General features: G+C 45.8%; 1 protein-coding gene across 2 annotated transcripts; it reads right to left on the bottom strand.

The window, feature by feature from the left end:
• Positions 1-419: 419 nt before the first annotated feature.
• On the bottom strand, positions 420-12,370 carry MORN4 (MORN repeat containing 4). 2 transcript variants are annotated; one of them, XM_077779055.1, is made up of 7 exons: positions 12,233-12,370; positions 11,202-11,294; positions 7,790-8,305; positions 4,312-4,409; positions 2,737-2,851; positions 2,016-2,125; positions 420-1,784 (listed from the first exon to the last, which is right to left on the bottom strand). In XM_077779055.1, exons 4-7 carry the CDS (start codon positions 4,376-4,378, stop codon positions 1,636-1,638), a joined length of 441 nt encoding a protein of 146 aa, XP_077635181.1. In that variant the 5' UTR covers positions 4,379-4,409; positions 7,790-8,305; positions 11,202-11,294; positions 12,233-12,370; the 3' UTR covers positions 420-1,635. The 2 variants fall into 2 exon arrangements, with proteins under 2 accessions (XP_077635181.1, XP_077635177.1); XM_077779051.1 differs by lacking the exon at positions 7,790-8,305.
• Positions 12,371-20,257: the final 7,887 nt, after the last annotated feature.

Below are 20,257 nucleotides of genomic sequence, written 5' to 3'. Positions count from 1 at the left end.
AGCTGGGGCAGTATTACTCTACTTGTTGCAGAAAAAGGGAAGCCCTGGCAGGAGATGACTTGCCCAAGGTAACCCAGCAGGTGTGACAATAACTGGTCTCAGGACGTGGGTACTCTTGAAGCTCAGGGCAAGAGACGTACACTGGAAAGTGATTTGGAATCAGAAAGACTGAGATACAAATCCCACTCAGCTCTGGCACTTCCCAGTTTGGGCAACCCGAGTCTGTCTGGTTTAAAACGAAAAACAAAACAAAACAAAAAAACCTGCCCCTACCCTGCAGAGGTCTTGAGAATTAGATTCTATGTAGTAAAGTGTGCAATGTCAGTACCAAGCCCCCATCGGTGATTAACTTTTAAAAACAGCAACTGGGTTGATTCCTGAGGATGCAGAGCAAGAGTAAAGAGATGAACGCTAGGCAGTTCTGGTGATTTGTTTATTCCTCATAAACACTTGTTTCTACAGTACAACTCAGAGAATACAGAGAGGCACACGGCTATAATTTCCACCACAATCTGCTGTTGAGGAGACATCCAGTGTGAGGATAGGGGGTTGGGGGTGGGCTGGGCGTGTGTAGGTCACAGGATAGTAGGAGGCCTCCATGATGACTAGGCAGGGATCCTATTGGTCAAGATCTGATCTCCCCAGGCCTGATGGCCAAGCTCATGGTAGAAGAGTTAACAGTGGACCGAATGCAGGGAGCCAAATTCTCTTTTGGTTCACCACAGTGCTAGGATGGGTCCAATTCTACCCAAGCGCCAAGGGGTTGAGGTGGGTCTGACCTCCTAATCCACTGGGAAGGGGCTGTGTTAGCCCAAGCCATCCCTAAGGATTCAATTACTCCGTGGTAGGGCCTGAAGTATGCCAGGGGTGTCTGCCCTTTGCCCTGGAGTAATGAAAAAGTACAAGTTATAAGATGACTCTTTGTATCAGTTTTTTGAGTATCCCCAAAAGGGATCCTGTCCCATCTACGAAAGGAGAGAGGCACAAATAGGGCACAAATTAGCTGCTGGAACTTAGGTAAGGAAGACAGCTTATAAAGTCAAGGGATAGGGAAACAGCATTCTTACCAAACCCTTCACAGGGGGAATAAGCAGACACAAATACCAGTCTGGTGAGACAAAGTGGTTGGCCTGGAGCCATGAAGTCAACCAGCAGCAATGGGGGGAGGGAGGGGGAAGACACGCAGAAGAGCTCTGGCCTGGCCTTCACAGGACTGCTGGGCTGTCTAAGCCACCCCTATCTCTCTCCCTGGTTCTCCAGGGAAGCACAGAGCACTTGCCCTACTTTGGGTCTAGGATCAACTGCCCCAAATACAGGCAGGACGAAGAGGTTCTACCCTGCTTGGCAGGAAATCAAGGAGAAGCAAGTCTGCATGGGGCAACCCAGGGCTTTAGGACAGAGAATACCAACAAGTGAGTCAAGGAAAGACAGGACTGGTGACCCTGCTGGGGGCAGCGGGCGGGAGTCCTCAGAACTTTGGTGACAGAATCCCTCCCTGGCGGGTGTGGGCGCGTCCTGAGGCTCCTGCTCTGCGCGCCTTCTCATGTCCTCACAGCCGGCACACTTAACACACCTCGGGTGAGTAACAGGGCCTTTGCTTTGCCCGGGCCTTGTCGGCGGGCGCTCGACCCCGCGTCAGGCAGTGAGGTTCCTGGCGGACTTGGAGGCGCTCTGGGCCCGCTGGACGACCGCCGAACATTTCTCCCGCCGCAGCAGCTTGTTGTTCTCAAACAGGCCTTCATTGCGAGGTATTCCGTGGGAACCATCGGGGAAGGTCAGCAGGCCTTGGAGGGGGCCAGAGAAAATTCGGGATGGCAGAGGGCATCAGTGACTCAGGGAGCAGCCCGATGCGAAGCCACAGAGGAGGACTCGCGGGTCGGCCCCGGGTCGCAGTCCACGGGCTTGCCGAACCCCTTGGGATCGCTGGACACTCACAAAAGCACTACAACTGCCGAGGTGTTCCTCCACCCATATGCTGCTCCCCTCGTCACCCGTCCTGGTGGGCCATGACTTACCAAAACCATCTACTCTGCCATTCTTAAATTCCCCTTCAAACGTCATGTTGTCGTGCCGGACGAAGACTCCAACACCATTAAACTTGCCCTGGGCGAACTCCCCCTCGTACCTGCAGAAACACGACAGTCTTTAGTGGGGTAGCAGGCAATCCAGGTCAACTGTGTGAAGCAGCTACCAATAAGTGTTATTTATTTATTTATTTTGAGAGAGAGAGAGAGTGAGAGTGAGCAAGGGAGGGACAGAGAGAGAGGGAGAGAGACAATTCTCAAGCAGGCTTCCTGCTGTCAGTGTGGAGCCCGCTTCGGGACTCCATCTCATGAACCATGAGATCATGACCTGAGCCAAAACCAAGAGTCAGACACTCAACCAACTGAGCCACCCAGGCACCCAGGAAGTGTTACTTATTAACGCCAAGGAGCAAAACTGATTCTGCTTGTGTCAGAGCTCTCCCCTGACCCCACCCACCCCACTCCCAACCGGCAGAGAAGGGCCAGAGAGCAAGTGTGATGTGAGGCTCTAATCTCAAGGAGATAACAGAAGAGGATGGCAGTGGGGTGGAAGGTCACTCAGCGACATGCCATTTCAAATTTTAGATCAATTTATAAAGTAACTGAAAAAGAACTGCTTACTCCTTGCCTGTTTTCAGAGGCCCTGGGACATCTCAGGTCTGACCAGCTGTTATCACTCTCAAAGCTGAGAAAGGAACGGCCCAGTACTCACCTTGAGCCATCTGAGAAAGTCAGTACCCCGAAGCCATTAAAGAGCCCATTCTCAAAATGACCCAGGTAGGTGCCACCATCTGCAAACATCAGTTGACCAAAACCATGTCTGCGGCCTGAGCGAAGAGAAAGACAGTCGTCAGGTTGGGATGGGGCAGCTTCAGGGACCCCCTCACTGCCTAACATCTCTTGCCTTTCGTCATCTCACCCACAAAGGAGGGAAGAGAAGCAGTGATGCTGGCAGGGCAGAGCTCCTACCCAGAGTCAGGCAGGAAAATCTGGCTCCCTGGACCTTCCCATCCTGTCACAGCCTCACAGGGGCAGCGGGTCTCTGTAGGTATGAATGATAAGAGGGCCTCTGCTGTGTGTCACGCACTCTTCTGAGCTCTTTGTGTTTATCATCTCATTTAATCCTCATGACGCTAGGACGTGGGCATAGTACCGTTATTGTTCCCATTTCACAGATGCAGAAACCAAGGCTAGGGAGAAGCCAAATCACTTACTCGAGATCACAGAGCGGTTAAGTAGCAGAGCAAGGGCGCAAATGCGGCAAAGCCCTCAACACTCACTTAGGCGGCCTCTCTGAGGAAAACAAGCTCACCTCGGCACCGTGAAGCCAGGGGGCCAACCTACCGGCTGGCCTGGCAACACTGGTTTGGGCTTGGTTATGTCAGCAGGGCTGTGCTTACCCACTGAATGGACCAGAAAACAGCAAGCTGCTGGAGGAGCAATCCTGTCCTCCAACAGAATACGAGGGAGCCCTTCCAGGGATGGAGGGTGGCGCCGCTACATGGCCGGAGCCGAGGGGACAGCAGGTGCTGGGGAGGCAGGGGAAAGGCACGGGGGTGTACTGAGGCGAGGCTGCACAGTTTCTCCTCTCAGGGCTCAACAACTCATCAGCTGCAGGAATCTAGCGTGAAAAGACTGGGCTCTGTGTCTGGAAACGGCCTGAACGTCTCTTCACTGGCACCGCTGTGGGAAGTCCAGGCTCCTCTCCTCGGGGCGGTTCCTGGCTTGGAGGGACTGGACCCATGAGGCTTTTAAGTGGCCAGACTGTGTTTTTCAGTCTCTGAAGAATTTCTCCATTCCTTGAATAGGTACTTCCAAATGTAATGAGCTGTCACAGGAAATCCAAGGCAATGGATGTCATTTGCTCTCGAGCGTCTGTCCTAATTTCTAGATCTTCCTTAATTTTTTAAGGTTCCCTGGAACCAAGTCATTGCAATGAATTCTGCACTTTCTAATTTATGGGCACTTCATGTAATTCATTTTACTCTGGCTGGTACATGAGCATTTATAAAAAACAACTCCCAAATAATAACACTAAAAGAGTAAAAGGATGCTAAAACACTTTATATTCAGAACTAGAAAGATTTCACTCATTGCAGGGGACTGGGCAAACAATGGCATTTCAAATTCCTTTATTTAAGCCTAAAATCAAATAAAGGAAAGGCACTATTCAGATTACATCCTGGAATGAGACATGAAGATTCATCCAGTTGGCTTCTATAGCTTTATGTGTTTGTCCTTTAGTCAAATTAAGTGTTCACCACTTGACCCCCAGGGGCCCTCTCACCTTCCTTCCACTCGCCGCGATATTCCTCCCCACTGGAGTAGGTGAAAGAGCCTTTAGTGAGGGTCATGGTGCCAGCTTACAGAAGAAAAGGATGAAACCTGCAGGAAACGAGCAGAGGAGAACCAGAGTCACAGGATGGCTGGAGGAAAGGCCAATGAAGCAATTTCACAGATATACTCTACTTACTTGCCAGCCAGGTAAGTATATATACATTACTTTGGATGCATTTAACAAACATACCTACCTCTCCAAAACTTGCTTGAAACCATCGCCTCTGTTCAAGCAGTCTTATCCTCTTCCTGGCCTTAAAAGGTATCAGCTAGGGGGGATCTGGGTGGCTCAATTAAGCATCCAACTCCAGCTCAGGTCATGATCTCACAGATCATGAGTTTGAGCCCCACATCGGGCTCTGTGCTGACAGCTCAGAGCCTGGAACCTGCTTCAGATTCTACGTCTCCCTCTCTCTCTGCCCCTCCCCTGCTCTCTCTCGCTCTCTTTCTCTCTCGGAAACTGAATAAACATTAAAAAAAATTTTTTTAAAGTTATCAGCCAGTTCCAATTTTCTATGACCTGGGATAGAAACTGAGGATTAATCTACAAATATTGCCTTGATACCTACTATGTGTTTAGTTGATGTATAAAATATAGTCTCTTCCCTCAATGAGTTTACAATCTAGTTGCCAAGACTAATAACGAAACCGCTGAACAATATGGGAGATGATGTAATTAAGAGGCAGAGATGAACAAAGACAAGGGATGGGAGGTACTGAAAACAAGCAGTGAAGAGAGCAAAGGGCAGCTGCGGAGAGAGAAAACCTGGGCAATGAGTTCACAAAGAGCAACGTACCCTGGATGTTTAGTGGAAAAATATGAAGCTGGGTTTTACTGTAATTGAAGGTTTAATTTAGGGAGTAACAGGCAACAAGTTTGTCTTAGGTACTCAGGTGAAATCTGAAATCTGAAAAAAAAAAACCCTCTCAGATTTAATCCAAACGCCCTCATTTTATAGATGGAGAGGGAGAAGCCCAGAGAAGTTATAAGCCAGTCTGTGCCTGAGCCGGGACTAATGCCCTGGCTTCCCCCGACTACTGCTAGTTCTTCCTCTCTCATAGTGCATGCTCTGCTTTCAGGGCCAGGCTACCGTACGGAGACCTTTGAAAGCCAGGCAGAAGAGTTCACAGCTAATGAGACGGGGAAAGGGGAAGGCTCTGGGGGTTTGTGAACAGAGACACAGCATGAAAGCGGTGCTTATGGAAAATGACCGTGGCAGCGGGAGGCAGGATGCTTTGGAGCAGCAAAAGCCGACAGCCAGAGGAGCCTGCAAGGCGGGAGATGTGATAATTCAGTAGACTGAAAATGAGCACAAACTACTCCCGCTCTGCTCACGCCCTTGTGATGTGACATGGCAGCATCTCCATGAATGGCAGTTTGCTCCTCCACGCACTGGGTCTGGGCGGGTTATATGACTTGCTCTGGCTAATGGAACACAGGCAAAGGTGGTACAGCAGAGGTGTGCAAAGTGCTTGTACGCTGGGCTTGCCCTCTCCCTGCACTTGGAACTGTTCTGCCCTCGTGTGGACAAGCCCGGACTGGCCAGCTGGTGATGAGGGGTCATGTGGAGTTGTCCCGACTGACCATGGATGCAGCAGGGTGAGCCCGGGCATGACCAGCAGAGCTGCTCCTGAGCCCAGCTCCAAATTAATGACCCACAGAATCACGGACTACATGGTTGCTGTTTCAAGCCACTATGTTTTGGGGGTAACGTGTTATTACCCAGAAAAGCTAACTGATCCAACCAGGTATAAGATCATAAGACCTGAACTACGGGGACATCAGTGTAAGGGGAGTAGAACGAAGGAATGACTGTGACAGAGAGGCTGCCTAGGTATGGCTTCACAGGTGTAGTAAAAGAATGCTTGTATTCAGTTCAAAGATATCCTGTAAGGCAAACCATAAGAGACTCCTAAATTCAGAGAACATACTGAGGGTTGGTGGAGGGGTGCTGGGTAGGAGATGGGCTAAATGGGTGATGGGCATTAAAGAGAGCACTTGTTGGGATGAGCACTGGGTGTTATGTGTAAGTGATAAATCACTAAATTCTACTCCTGAAATCATTATTACATTCTATGTTAACTAACTGGGATTTAAATAAAATAAAAAGATTTTTAAAAAGGAGGTTAAGATAACCCAAAGTATCATTAAATGCAGAGACAAACAGAATCATTTGACATATTTTTTAAAAAGGCAATCCCTAGTCCTTTTTTAATTCCCTAGGTCTTTTTACTCACCTCCTCATCTCTTCCAGATCTAAGCAACAAAACATTTTTCCAAGTGACTGTGACAATGCAGAATCCTAGGCCCACACCCAGATCTACTGAATCAGATTCTGTAAATTAGAGCCTGGATATCTGCAGTTTCAACAAGCACATCGTTACACTGTTAAACATTTAAAAGCATGGGAACTACTACTCCAATCAATGGCTATCCTATGGGTGAAAGTTCTCTGACCTAGAAATCATCATTGAAAGGTCCTCTGTTATTAACAGTGAAGCTAAAGTCTGACCATCATGCATCTGATTGAGTTCCGACAGGACAAGTGCACCCCTTCTTCAGAACATGGGGGCCAGACCTGGAGGACCGAACAGGAGGGGGTTTTAATCCCTGCAGGCCTGGTGCCCATGGCTAGCTTCTTTCAAGTCCCAGAGGAGCCTAAATCACACACAACATTAAGGGTTGTATTGCTGTCTCCATTATGGAACATCAAGATGGGGTCTCATAGAGCAGATTCCGCAGTATAAGAGGGATCTGGCATATCTGATACAAAAATGCTTTAAATGTTCAACATGGAGGGGCGCCTGAGTAGCTCAGTTGGTTAACCATCTGACTTTGGCTCAGGTCAAGATCTCGTGGTTTGTCAGTTCAAACCCCGCGTTGGGCTCTCTGCTGACAGCTCAGAGCCTGGAGCCTGCTTCGGATTCTATGTCTTCCTCTCTCTGCCCCTCCCCTGCTCACGCCTCTCTCTCTCTCAAAAAATAAACATTAAAAAATTTTTAATATAAAAATTTTTTTAAAAACCAGACACCTAAACTTACATATTCACATTGACTGTAATGGAAATTTCTTTAAAGTCTCAGTATAAAAAGGCTACCAAAGTGATTCAAATAACATTTTGGGAAAAAAAATCAGCCGATGTTGACTAGTGAGGTAAATTCTAAGGTGAGGAAAAGTAAACTACAATTGCCACTCATGTATTCTTTATCACCACCCTATGGGATATTTTAATTTTGGCCTATGTCATGATGCTTTTTGATACAGATGCCACAAACCCAGAAATGGTCTGATGTGCAAACAGCTGGGCTGAACAGAGTGGGGCTCAGTGACATCTTCTGGGCCCGGACCCTGTCTCAAAGCTCTCATTTCTTCCCAGCTATGAGGACAGATGAGTTCTGACCCAACATGGAGCAACATTCGCTTCTACCTCCATAATGAAGCCAGCTTTGGAAGCTCTCCCAGTGATGTCTGGGAGCTTCTTCCACAGCTCCACCAGGGATTTTCTCACTGCTGCAGTGACTTGGAAGCTCCCTGTGCAGGGTCTCTCACACAGCAGAAGATATCCTGAGATAGGGACCATTTTCTTCCTGCGTTCAAGCCCCTGAAAAACTCCAGGGCCATCTTCTCTGAGAGGTGACACTGGCTCCTGGCGTGCCACCTCTGTTCCATCAACGTTCCACAAGGTCAGCATCCAATTTCAGGCCCACAAGCCTCTTGTCGCCAGCCCAGCATCACTGTGCCTGGGGTAGAGGCCAGCACGACTGTGCTGCAAATACAACATTAATGAGAGGAAGAGAAGCGGTCCCATCAAAACTGCAGAGGAAAACTCTTTCCAGTCCAGATAGGCTTTGGTAACTCCAGACCATCTTCAGCTCTTCCCAGAATTAGTGAGGTCAGCGTACTGAAAAGTCAGCTTATGGCACAAAGCTGAAATATTTCATTCCTTTAAAAGAAGCCAGAATCGTAAAGGCCTTATCTGATAATAAATCTTATAACTAAACCACCATTCCAAAACATAAACACAAAATCATTACTTATGCAGGAAGATTATAAGATAAAGGCATTTCTTTTTTATGTTTGGCAGCTGTTAGTTTGTCTTCACTCAGAGGTCTGGAAGGAGTTCTTGTGGTGTCATGTGAGGGGTCAGTTTGGCTGCCCAATGGCTCAGGGGGAGAGAGAATCCAAGGCCAGCTCTGCACTGTCAGTGCAGAGCCCAGCACGGGGCTCAAACCCATGAACCGCCAAAGTCAGATGCCTAACTGACTGAGCTGCCCAGGTGCCCCTGTTTTTTTTTTTTTTTAAAGGAAGCTCCATGCCTAATGTGGGGCTTGAACTCAAGACCCTGAGATTTAGAGTTGAATGCTCTACCAACCAAGCCAGCCAGGTGCCCCTGTTTGCTTTTTCTCAAGGCTACATGAAACTTCCACATAGTGGCAGCCCACTCCTTTCAGATGGACCAGTAGAAGGTCCCTGAAAGTGAATAGTATTTCTCTAGTTTGAAGACTATCTTGATAGACAAAGTACTCAAACTGTACTTTGAGCCAGCCACTCAAACTGTAAACTTGCCCACTACTTTGGTATGCTGTTAGCTCTTAGGAATATATCCTAAATTTTCCAGTGAAACTTGAAAGATCATCCTCTACCAAATGTGGCAGGTTGTATTTTCCAAGGACGTTTGCAATCATGTCTCCTGTATTACACGTTCTACAGTTTGACCTCGCTAATATTCCATGAAAAGGTGGAGTCTAAGTCTTCTTTGAATCTGGGCAGGCTTGTGATTGCTTCAACTGACAGAACACGATGGAAGCAATGGTATGTCCTAAGGTAAGATCAGAAAAGATGATGCATTGGGGTGCCAGGGTGGCTCAGTCAGCTAAGCATCCGACTCTTGGTTTCAGCTCAGGTCATGATCTCATGGTTCATGGGATCAAGCCCAAGTCAGGCTCTGCACTGACAGTTTGGAGCCTGCTTGGGATTCTCTCTCTCCCTCTCTCTCTGCCCCTCCCCTAATTCACGCACACCATCTCTCTCAAAATAAATAAAACTTAAAAAAAAAGAAAGAAAGAAAAGGTGATACATCTTCCCTCTTGCTCAATGGGACACTCACGCTTGGAGACCTGAGCCACACATGAGAAGTCTGACTACCTTGAGGCTACTGTGCTGTGAGGAGGCTGAGCCACAAAGAGCCACAGGTTGGTGCTCTAGTTGGCAGTTCTCACCTTTGAATCAGCCCAGCCCAGGTGCCAGCTGTGAGCAAAGGAGCCTTCAGATGATTCTAGCTCTCAGCCATTAAGTCAGCATCCCATCTAAGGTATCATAGAGCAGAGAGAGGTCATCCCCATGATACCCTGCACAAATCCCTGACTCACAGAATCTGGGAGCATCATATGGTTGTTTTAAGTGGCTACATTTGGGGTAATATACCACTACAATAAGTAGAACATCATCTCTCCACCTAACTCTGCCAACATCATCTCTCATTTGTTTTTCAAAAACACATTTCCATGCCTTTTTTAATCTAGGGAGACAGAGCAAACTCCCTTCAACAGCTGCTGGTCAAAATGACATCCATTCCCAAGAACACACTCAGAAGTGCTAACTGAAGGAAATATATGTAGACTCTGTGGGCCTCAGGCCATGGTTGGACACATTTGACTAGAAACTTCTACCTAGTCCAAATAATTGATACTGTCACCACCTGGGACAGCATTGGGATCTTCATTTATGACTTCTATAACTAGCCATGCTAAGTAATAGTCACCTGGCACATCCACTGACCCAAAAAGAAATCATGGTCATTGAGAAAAATCTAGTTTAATACAGAATAGCAAGGGCTAAGGAAGACGGAAAACCCAACACTTAAATAAGGATGTAAACCAGTATGCATATCAGTTACCATAAAAAATCTTTTTAAAGAGAACAGGCCAGGGGCGCCTGGGTGGCTCAGTTGGTTAAGCGTCAGACTTCGGCTCAGGTCGAGCGCTGCATCAGGCTCTGTGCTGACAGCTCAGAGCCTGGAGCCTGTTTCAGATTCTGTGTCTTCCTCTCTCTCTGCCCCACCCCCACTCATGCTCTGTCTCTCTCTGTCTCAAAAATAAACTACAAAAAAATTTAAAAAAAAGAGAGAACAGGCGGCCTAGGAGTTTAGGCTTCAGCTATGCATATGGAATCTAGTCACAAAAGCAAGAAGATTCATGCTTTTATTTATTTTTTTTTTAATTTTTTTTAATGTTTTATTTATTTTTAGGAGAGAGAGAGAGAGAGACAGCGTGAGCAGGGGAGGGTCAGAGAGAGAGGGAGTCACAGGCTGAAACAGGCTCCAGGCTCTGAGCTGGCAGTCAGCACAGAGCCCGACGCGGGGCTCGAACCCACGAACTGCGAGATCATGACCTAAGCGAAAGTCGGACGCTTAACCGACTAAGCCACCCAGGCGCCCCGTGGAAGATTCATGCTTTTAAACAGATAGCCACCCTTTCTGCTATTTTGATAGATGGATTGCAAAGAATCAATCCAAACATTTATCTAAAAGAAAATAGCTATTTTGTCCCTGAAATGAATACACTATTGGTCTGCGCAACAGACTACATCCCTGCTATCTTTATTTTCTCCTGACCCAGATATTTCCAAATAGAACTTGTAGACAGGAATGTTAACTTTTATTTGTATTCCATTTATCTTTTTTCAGATTTTAGACATCAAACTTGTTAAAAAATGCTTATGCATTCCCAATAACTTGTGTCCAAATTCAGAGAATTAAAAAGAAACTAAGTAACAGAAAGAGGAACCGATTTTCGATGTAAGAATATTGTTTTGAGGCAGCCAGCTTTGCCCATATATACCTTTACATTGTTCTTCCAAAGCCTCCCCAGAGTACGGACATCTTGTCAAAGTTCTTTTAATTATAAAGGAAACAGTCTTAGGCTTTTGGGATCCTAAAGAGAAGAAAAGGAAGACTTTGATGAACAAAAATTTATTTCTTGTAAGAAACCCCGGACAGCAAGTCACACATTCCTTTTTAAATGTTTTAAATGCGCTTGAAATATCTTTTTTCTTATAAGTCTGCAAGTCTTTTTACCATAAATCTCCTTTGAACTCGAAAAGTAAAAATAGTAATAATTAAATAAATACGTAAAAATGTGTTACTAGTAGATAAAGGTCTTATATAGGAAGATTGGTGGGACGATTAGATCTAAGAAAGTGGGAAGAAAATCCTGACATCAGAAAGAGGATAGTAAAACAACAACAACCAACCAACCAAAACCCAAGAAACAACAAAAAACCTTGGGGGTGATGGAGACGGCCACGATACTATTCTGTTTTATGAAAAAGAAAATGCCTGGACCGGGTTCTAATAAAGCCGAGTTAGCCTGCGGATATTTAAGCAGTTTGGAGATGCTACCCAGCAGGAGTGCCACCGTGAACTGAGGCAGCTCATCTGAGACATCTCATTCCCCAAGCCTCGTTGTGTGGGACGTCTCTCCACCAGGGTGTGAGAGGCGGACTCAGGACAAACAAAGCCCTAGACCCAACTAACAACACTTCCTAGTCGATTTCCCACCCCGTTCTTGCATCCCAGCACCGATCCTTCCCTCTACCCGAGCTCTACTCTCCCGCCTGGGCCAGGTCTCAGCTCACACAGGTCTGCCATCCACTCCGAACGCAGCCCCCACACACCCGCTCGCTAAGCCGGGTACGGTGGGCTCTCTCAGACCTCGGCCCCAGCCGTAGAGACTAGACGTCCGGGTTTGGCACCCCATGGACCCCACCCTCTGGTCAGCGCGTGGAGTCACGATCCCCAGACCGTCATCTCGGGATGATTTCCTCAGTCCCTTCCTCGCCTGGTCCCCTCCCTCCCGCGCTGCCAGCCAACCTGAGCTCCGCCTTTTGGGATGACAGTCACGCCTCGACGAAGGGCTCCAGCGTCCGGGACCCGAGCTCCGCTGGGATCGCCCCTGCCACCTGCCTCTCCACCACCTCCACCAGCGCCTGCCCCACTTGACGCCGCCATCCCCGGAGGCCGCACTGGGCGCAATTCCCGCCGCCCATTGGCTGTTACCTAGGCAACCGGGAGCAACGCCACTCTCCATTGGTCCGGCCCGAACTCTGCGCCATCTTTGTGCGGGGCGGAGTGCCTTTGGCTCTCTGGGCAAACATCCGAGAGAGGGGTGGGGCTGAACCCATGATCCCACCTTGGCCACCCTGGTGAAGACCTCAGGTCTTGCCTACCCAGAGACAGCCTAGCCGAAATGTCACACAAAAACAAAACAAAACCTGGGTCAGAAGCAACAGTGACCACCATCTCAAGGGGCCACGATCCTGTGCAGACCTTCAGAGTTATAAATGGCCCCTCCCTGGAATTTAAGGACAGAGCCCAAATCTGGCATTTGAGGTTCAGCTTTGAAAATGGTAACATGCTAGACTAGGCAACTGCAGTTGAATGAGCGTCAACCTTGTGCCAGCATTATGATATCGGGACACTTCTGCATTCATTCGTTGTTAGGATTTGTGCTGATGTCCTTACTCAGATCCTTTGTGCTTAAAATATAGTGTTGGGGTGGCTGGGTGGCTCAGTCCTTAAGCTCAGACTCTTGATTTCGGCTTCAGGTCAAGAACTCAGATGATGAGATGGAGCCCCTCCTGTGGCTCTGTGCTGAGAGAATCCTGCTTGGGATTCTCTCTCTCTCTCTCTCTCTCTCTCCTCCCCCCTCAAAAAATAAATAAACATTAAAAAAATATATATAGTGTCAAGACTGGAGCAAATCCTCCAAATACCTTGCACGCCAATCCGTTTATCCATGTACAGTATTTATTTACTGAACAAAGTGAGTGCAGCTAAAAAAGACATGATTGTTGCCCTCATGGGACTTACTGCCGCGATGTGGAGAAGAAAAATTCATACACATAGAAAAATTCAAGACTATATTTAATTATTAAAAGAAGGCAAGCTCATGAAGAGAATAAGCAAGCTGCTTCTCTGATTTGGCGGTTTCCTCATCTGTGGAATAGAAAGCGAAAATAATAATAAAGAGTCCCCAAGACTTGTTTGACAGTTCAGTGTATAAATGCTCAATAAACAACAGTTTTACATTGTTTTAAAAGACTTGGATTCTGTGTTCAAATCCCATGCCTGCCACCAAGTGTGTGGGGCTTCAAACAAGTTATTAAGCTCTCCAGCCTGTAAAATGAGATCGGACTAGCAGGCCTGTAAGATTCGACCAGCTCCTACACTCAATGGTTAAACGTGATAAACTGTGTGGTACTGACTATTGATATAACTAGTTGTTGAGAGAATGGAGTGTGAAGAAAATAGATCATATTAAATTGAAGAATGCATATTGGAAAATTTGATGAGATAAGGATAGATTGTGGTTAAACTATGGAGAAAATTTAGGGGGAAGATATGGCAAAATGTACTGTTTTGAATGGGCAAATTCATAGACACACAAAATAGAATAGAGGTTACTGGGAACTAGAGGAGGAGGGAGTTATTGTTCAATGAATATAGTGTTTTTGTTGGGATGATGAAAAAGTTTTGGGTATAGGCAATGGTGATGCTTACACGATATTGTGAATGTATTTAATGTTACTGAATTGTACACTTGTGAAATGGTTAAAATGACAAATATCATGCATATTTTACTGCAATGAAAATGTCTTCTTTTCGAGAGAGCTCGTGAGCAGGGGAGAGGGGCAGAGGGAAAGAGAGAGAGAGAATCCAAAGCAGGCTCCAAGCTCATCTCAGAGCTTGATTTGGGGCTTGATTTCATGATCCTGGGATCGTGGTCTGAACAGAAATCAAGAATCAGATGCTCAACCGACAGAGCCACCCAGGCATCCCAAAAGTGTAGTTTCTTGATCAGAGCAGTGACATAAGGAAACCCGTATTGTTGTTGTTGTTGTTTTTAATCTTTTAGCTCGGTCTCCTCGTTTTTCATGTTTATTTGTTTTTGAGAGAGAGAGAACAGGGGAGGGGCAGAGAGAGAAGGAGACAGAGGCTTCAAAGTGCGCTCTGTGCTGACAGCAGAGAATCCTATGCAGGGCTTGAACTCATGTCTTGGCCTGAAGTTGGATGCTTAACCAACTGAGCCACCCAGGAGCCCCGAGGAAACCAGTGTTTTAAGAAGATTAATCTGGTAGTGATACTCAGAGATAATCAGAGAGATTGGAAACAGAGGAACAAACTCATAAGCTATTTTAATAATATAGCTAAGACATCTTGAGAGTCTCAAAAGTAATCTGGTATCAGTGAAAATGGAAATAAAGGGGGTACGTATGAGACACAGGCCATAGAGATATTTAATAAGAAGCAATATGGTGTTAGAAGCATTGAGTTGCTGTGCTTGGATTTGGAACCAGCTCTGCCACTTACCAGCTGCATGATCATAGGCAAGTTACTTTACTCAGTTTCTAACATCATAGGAGCTGTAAGGCCAGTTACATGTATTCCAGTTACATCCATGTAATATACAAAAAACAATGTCTGGCACATGCTTAGCATTTGGTGAGTGCTAGCTCTTCGTAGGTAATAGGGAATGTATTGATTCCCGCCCTTTTTTTTTTTTTAAGTAGAAGGAAAATCAAGTTCTGAAAGTTTTCCATAGATAAGACCCAGAATTCAAGGGAGAACTCTAAATCTTGCAGCTTTCCTTGACAATTTGAAGCTTAGGGGCTAAATGAGATCAAGATTACCAAGAGATCATCTCTGTGTATATGACCCCTTGGACACAAGAGGCAAGTACTACTGAATTATTTGATGTCTGTATAGGAAAGGGAAATACATGTCTTGTAACTAAAAGGGGAAACTGTATGGACCTTTGCCTAAAATGGTTTGCATGGCAAAAAAACCTTTAAGACATTGTCCTACATACAATTAAATAATAAGTTGTTTTGTATGCTTGAGGGGCTTAATTGATTGAGCATCTGACTCTTGGTTTTAGCTCAGGTCACGATCTCAAGGTTTGTGGGTTCAAGCCCAGCATCAGAGTCTGAGCTGGCAGTGCAGAGCCTGCTTGGGATTCTCTCTCTCTCTCCTCTCTCTGCCCCTCCCCCATCTCAAAATAAAGAAACTTAAAAAAACAGAAAAACAAAAACAAACAAAATAAATAAGTTGTTTCAGTTCAGTACTTTTACTAGCTGTGGCAATAATTTGATTCAAGAAAGGATAATTATGAAATATTGGTTACTATTTGACTGATCATCTCTTGTGAAAATCCATGCCTCTAGTCTGTTGGTTATTCTAAGCACACACACAAAAAAAACCAGTATCAACAATAAAAAGGCTACCATTTGTTGAGTATACTAACCACTATGCTGTTTTACATACATTCTCTTAATTCTTTTTTAATTGAGGAAGGGATAATTCCCATTTTACAGGTGAGAAAATAGAGGCTTAAGTGTGCAGATGAGGTTCAAACTCGAATGACTCTATTGTCTCTTTTTCCCCCTCTTCACTCCAGTAATCTAATTACATTATTCCTTTAAGACTTAGTTCATAGCACATGGCCCCTTTAGGGCCTTTGCTGACTTTCCAGCCTACTCCAAAATCCTGAACTTCTATTATGGAGTTTTCAGTTTTCATTGTTGCCTCCTTTTCTGCTACTTCAGAGAGCTGTGTGTGTTCAGCTTGATCTTCTCTTTTCCACTACTAAAAATATACTGAGTCCCTATTGTGTCTGGACACTGAGGTTTTACAGTGGTGAATAAAACAGTCATGGGCTTTTACCTCATGGAACTTTTTAGTCTAAGAAGACCGTATCTTCCTTCAATTAACAAATAAGCATTGAGCATTCGGGCCAGACACTATGTAAATTGCATTAGGGCTGTGATTTTTAAAAACCTTTCTAGGTAGATTAGGTATTTTTCTTTGTTTCATTTTTGTCTCCCTAGCACTTTAGAACATGGTAGGTGCTCAATAAATATTTTATGAATGAGTGCATGATTGAATGAATGCAGATACAAAGACTAGATTTCTCCAGTTTCACAGCTGGTTGGTTCACAGCAGGCACTCAACAAATGACTGATTAGGTAGGCTACTTTATTGAAAGCTCCCCAAAACAGGTCAGCAATTGGAAACTAAGGGCGGGGCTGAGCTGGTGAGAGCAGGGGGCGTGTCTGACCTGGGTCTGGCTCCTGGAGCATGCGCGGTCTTCATCGACGGTGACGGGCGAAAACTGCGGAGGGCGCGATTACGTCGACGTGGTTCTGATTGGCTACCGTTCGCGCGCGAGGGGTCGTGCCAACTCGTCGCCAAGTAAACAGGCTAGGTAGGGGCGGGGCCGGCAAGGCGCCGCGACCTGGTTGGTCAGGCGGGGGTTGGGGGTGTAGCGGATTGGTCCCTGCCGGGGGCTCAGCTGTGTGGAGCGCACCGGGACCCGGATCCGGCGGTCTGAGGGATGGACGAAACGAGCCCACTGGTGTCCCCCGAGCGGGCCCAACCCCCGGACTACACCTTCCCGTCCTCCTCGGGCGCTCACTTTCCTCAGGTGCCGGGGGGCGCGGTCCGNCGCTGCTGTCTTCGGGGAGGGTGGGCCTGTCCGGGGGAATTAGCAGCTTCGCACAGCCACGGGGAGAAGGGGGGTTGAAAGGCTGCAAAAGGGAGAAACTTCACAGTGCAGAGCCCCTTGGCAAGATTTTGGAATGCCCCTGAGGACTGGAGATGGAGAAGTTCTGCGGAATGAAGAAATAAATCAGGACCTATTTGGTGGGGGAGGAGTGAGCGGAGAATGAAAAGAGGAAATTGCCCAGATACAGGCGAGGGGCCCAGCGGTGTGGTGGGACAATCGGCTTCTCGACAGAGACGCGCGGGGAGATGCTGCTTTCTAGTAGGTTCCTTAGCTTTAAACTACAGAGACTGCTATTCGGCCATTGTCCTACAGATGTGAGCTTTGGGCCCATTTCCTTCTTTTTGGACCGAACCAGCGTTGTCCATTGTACTACAGATTTGAGCTTTGTGCCCATTTCCTTTTTCTGGACCGAACCAGCGTTGTCGCTGTTCATTGAGGAGGACGGGTGACCCATCAGGGCCTCTGAGGGTTCAGTTCCAGCCTTCTGTGTCGTGGGGATGTCTACCACTGTCCCAGATCTCTTACTGGCAAACGTCGGTGATGAAGTGGGTGGACTTACCAGTTTCATCTGTCTTGATTATTGCTCACTTCTGGGAAATTGTTCCAATTCTTTTTTTATGTCTCCTCAGTAGAGAATGTGGAGTTTTAGAAACACAGGACTACCTGCTACACTTTACTTTCATTTCTCTCCCAGGACTATCAGCAGTTTGCCTTTTAGCTAAGGCACAGTGTTTGCTGACCTTTATTTTGTCCCCTGCATGTATATAAAGGGGAATGGGGAGGGGATGGGTTGGGAAGGGGACATGACCAGGGCAGCTGAGAGGTGACCTTTATTCTTTTGATAGCTGCAGAAGAATTTAAGGCATCTGTATCAAACCAGAGGTATCATTGGAATATCAGTGGGTCAAATAGTGTTAACTTTTCCCTGTTAGAGGTCTTGGATAGGCCAGAACGGTTTATTGGAAAAAATGTATTATTGTTATACTTATTAAAATGATGGTTGTCAAATCTCCTGCAGATTTTTCCTGCATCTCTCCTGTGTGAACTCTTTATATGGGTGGCGTCTGTTCTGATAGGAGTGCAGAGTGGCCAGGAGGGACTGACTTGTAACTCTTGGTTAGGTTCATTTAAAGATCTAGTCATTCTTCCAGATGTTGTCGTCCCAGAATTGTCAAGAACCAGAAAGCAATACTGCCATCAACTCAGTTAACATCAACTGAGTTGGGGAAAAGGTGGGGAAAACTTTGAGAATAGTCTTTACAAGTCCCTCACGTAAGGGAAGCAGTGAGTTAAATTGAAAACTCAAAGGGTAACCATTACTACTAGAAGAAAAGTGGGTCTCCTGAGGTCTAAATGTTAGCACGATGCTTTCATTTTTTATATAAGTGGTTTTTATCTTTTGTTTATTTTTATTATTATTTTTGCTTGTTGGCTGATATAAGAAGGAGCTGATTATCTCTGATAGGTAACTCTGTTACAGTTTGGTTGGAAGTATGTCAGGTCAGCTGAGAAGTGACTTGGTCTTCTGACAGGTGGGAGTAATAAGATCTTTCACTTCTATCTGGCAGGTAAGGTATTACTGCCTCTGTGTATAGGCCACAGAGAATGACAGACTTTGGGTATGTTTCTTCGTGATTTGCAGGATCCCAAGGTGTAAAATTTCCTGACCACTGTCCTTTCTTAGAGAGGAAGGAGGAACACATAAGCCCTGCCCAAACTTAATATAACCCTCTTTGTCCCATTGAGCAAAATGTGGTTCAGAGCAGAAGACCACTTCCTAAATGCTGTGGTGGGTTGGGTTAGGGACCACAGACTCACTGTAGTTGTTTGTGTGAATTTTGGCTCTGTTCCAAACGAGTTTATTTATTTTATTTAACAAATACATAGATAGCACTTACTATATGCTAGGTACTATTTTAAGTGCTTTACAAATAATAATTCACTTAGTGCTTACAACACTTTTGGAGGTAGGTACTATTATTATCCCCACAGATGACACTGAGACACACAGTGTAACTAATTTGCTTAGGGTCTTAACAGCTAGTGAGTGGGAGGCAGGATTCAGGCCCACTGACTCCAGAATTCATTCTCCTAACCACTATGCTGTGCTGCCTGAAAGTTAGTCATCTGAATTTTTGGTTTCTCTTTTTGTCTCCCATATTGGTTAGGATTAAATTGGGTTATGTGTGACAAAATTGAAAACAAAAATGACTTGAGTAAAAGTACATTTAACTCTCCTAGAAGAAGTCTATAGGCTGCTTAGGGCTGGCATGGCAATATGAACAGTATGCCTCCTCCTGTCCTGTCCAGCTGATGGGCCATCCGTAGAGTGTGGCTTCCACTGCATGATCCAAGATGGCTACTCAGACTGCAGACATCTTGTCTGTTTTTCAGCCAGTTGGAAGAAGGAAAGGAAGCGGGAGAGTATGCCTTCTTCCTTTAAGACGTTTCCTAGAAGTTGCACCAGACTCTTTACATCCCGTTGTCCGAACTTAACTGCAGTAGTGGCTGGAAAGTATACTCTTCTATTTTGCCCTAAAAACCAGAAGTCCTGTGTCCAAGGAAGAAGGGGGGACAGAGTGTGGGGAAACCAGCTGTTTCTGCCATAGCTGCTTTTGGCGCTAGAGAGGCTAGAAGGTTCTTGAAGACAATAACCCTGATTCCGTTTCCCAATTTAGGATGTTTTCTCCCTCAGGGCGAGTAAATGGGGACCTAGAACAGTAAGATGGAAAAGGCTAGATCAGAAGGCATGATAGAGAGTGCTCCTATTACCCTCCTCACTTGTATCCTTGTACTTCTGGTCTTATGCTCAGTCACCTATGAAAATATTTTTTGAGCAGTTTTTATTTGTGAGGCTAGTAATATTAGATGTTCACATTCCAAGAATCATAGAATAGCATGTGATTCACTGGTTTACTAAGAAGATTACATGCAATGTCCCACATGAAAGCCCCTGGCGTGGTTCCTGTTGCTTAGCAGGAGTTCAGAGGGTTTTGGTTTTTATTAAGCTGTATGCCCACTGACCTGTGGATTTGGCTTTCTTGGATACATGGCATCGAATAAAGCAAAAGTAGTATAATTTTGAGATGATTTCCTGACCACTGAGATTAGTAATTTATTAGATAGTGCTAATTGGTATTTGCTTCAGAATTTTACATATACTGCTCGCATGTGCTAGGAACTAGGCCTTGTATCAGTAATTTTCAATCTTTCAAACAGACTTACCCACCAAGACTTTGTCATGAAAATGGTACAGGTTTTTTTTTTTTTCATTTTTCAAATATAAAGTTTTGTTATAATATTGAATCCAACTACCTGTGCCTCCCAAGAAA

Source organism: Crocuta crocuta, unplaced genomic scaffold, assembly GCF_008692635.1.
Source record: "Crocuta crocuta isolate KB4526 unplaced genomic scaffold, BGI_CrCroc_1.0 scaffold170, whole genome shotgun sequence".
NCBI lineage: Eukaryota > Metazoa > Chordata > Mammalia > Carnivora > Hyaenidae > Crocuta > Crocuta crocuta.
This window is presented reverse-complemented; position numbering and strand designations above follow the sequence as displayed.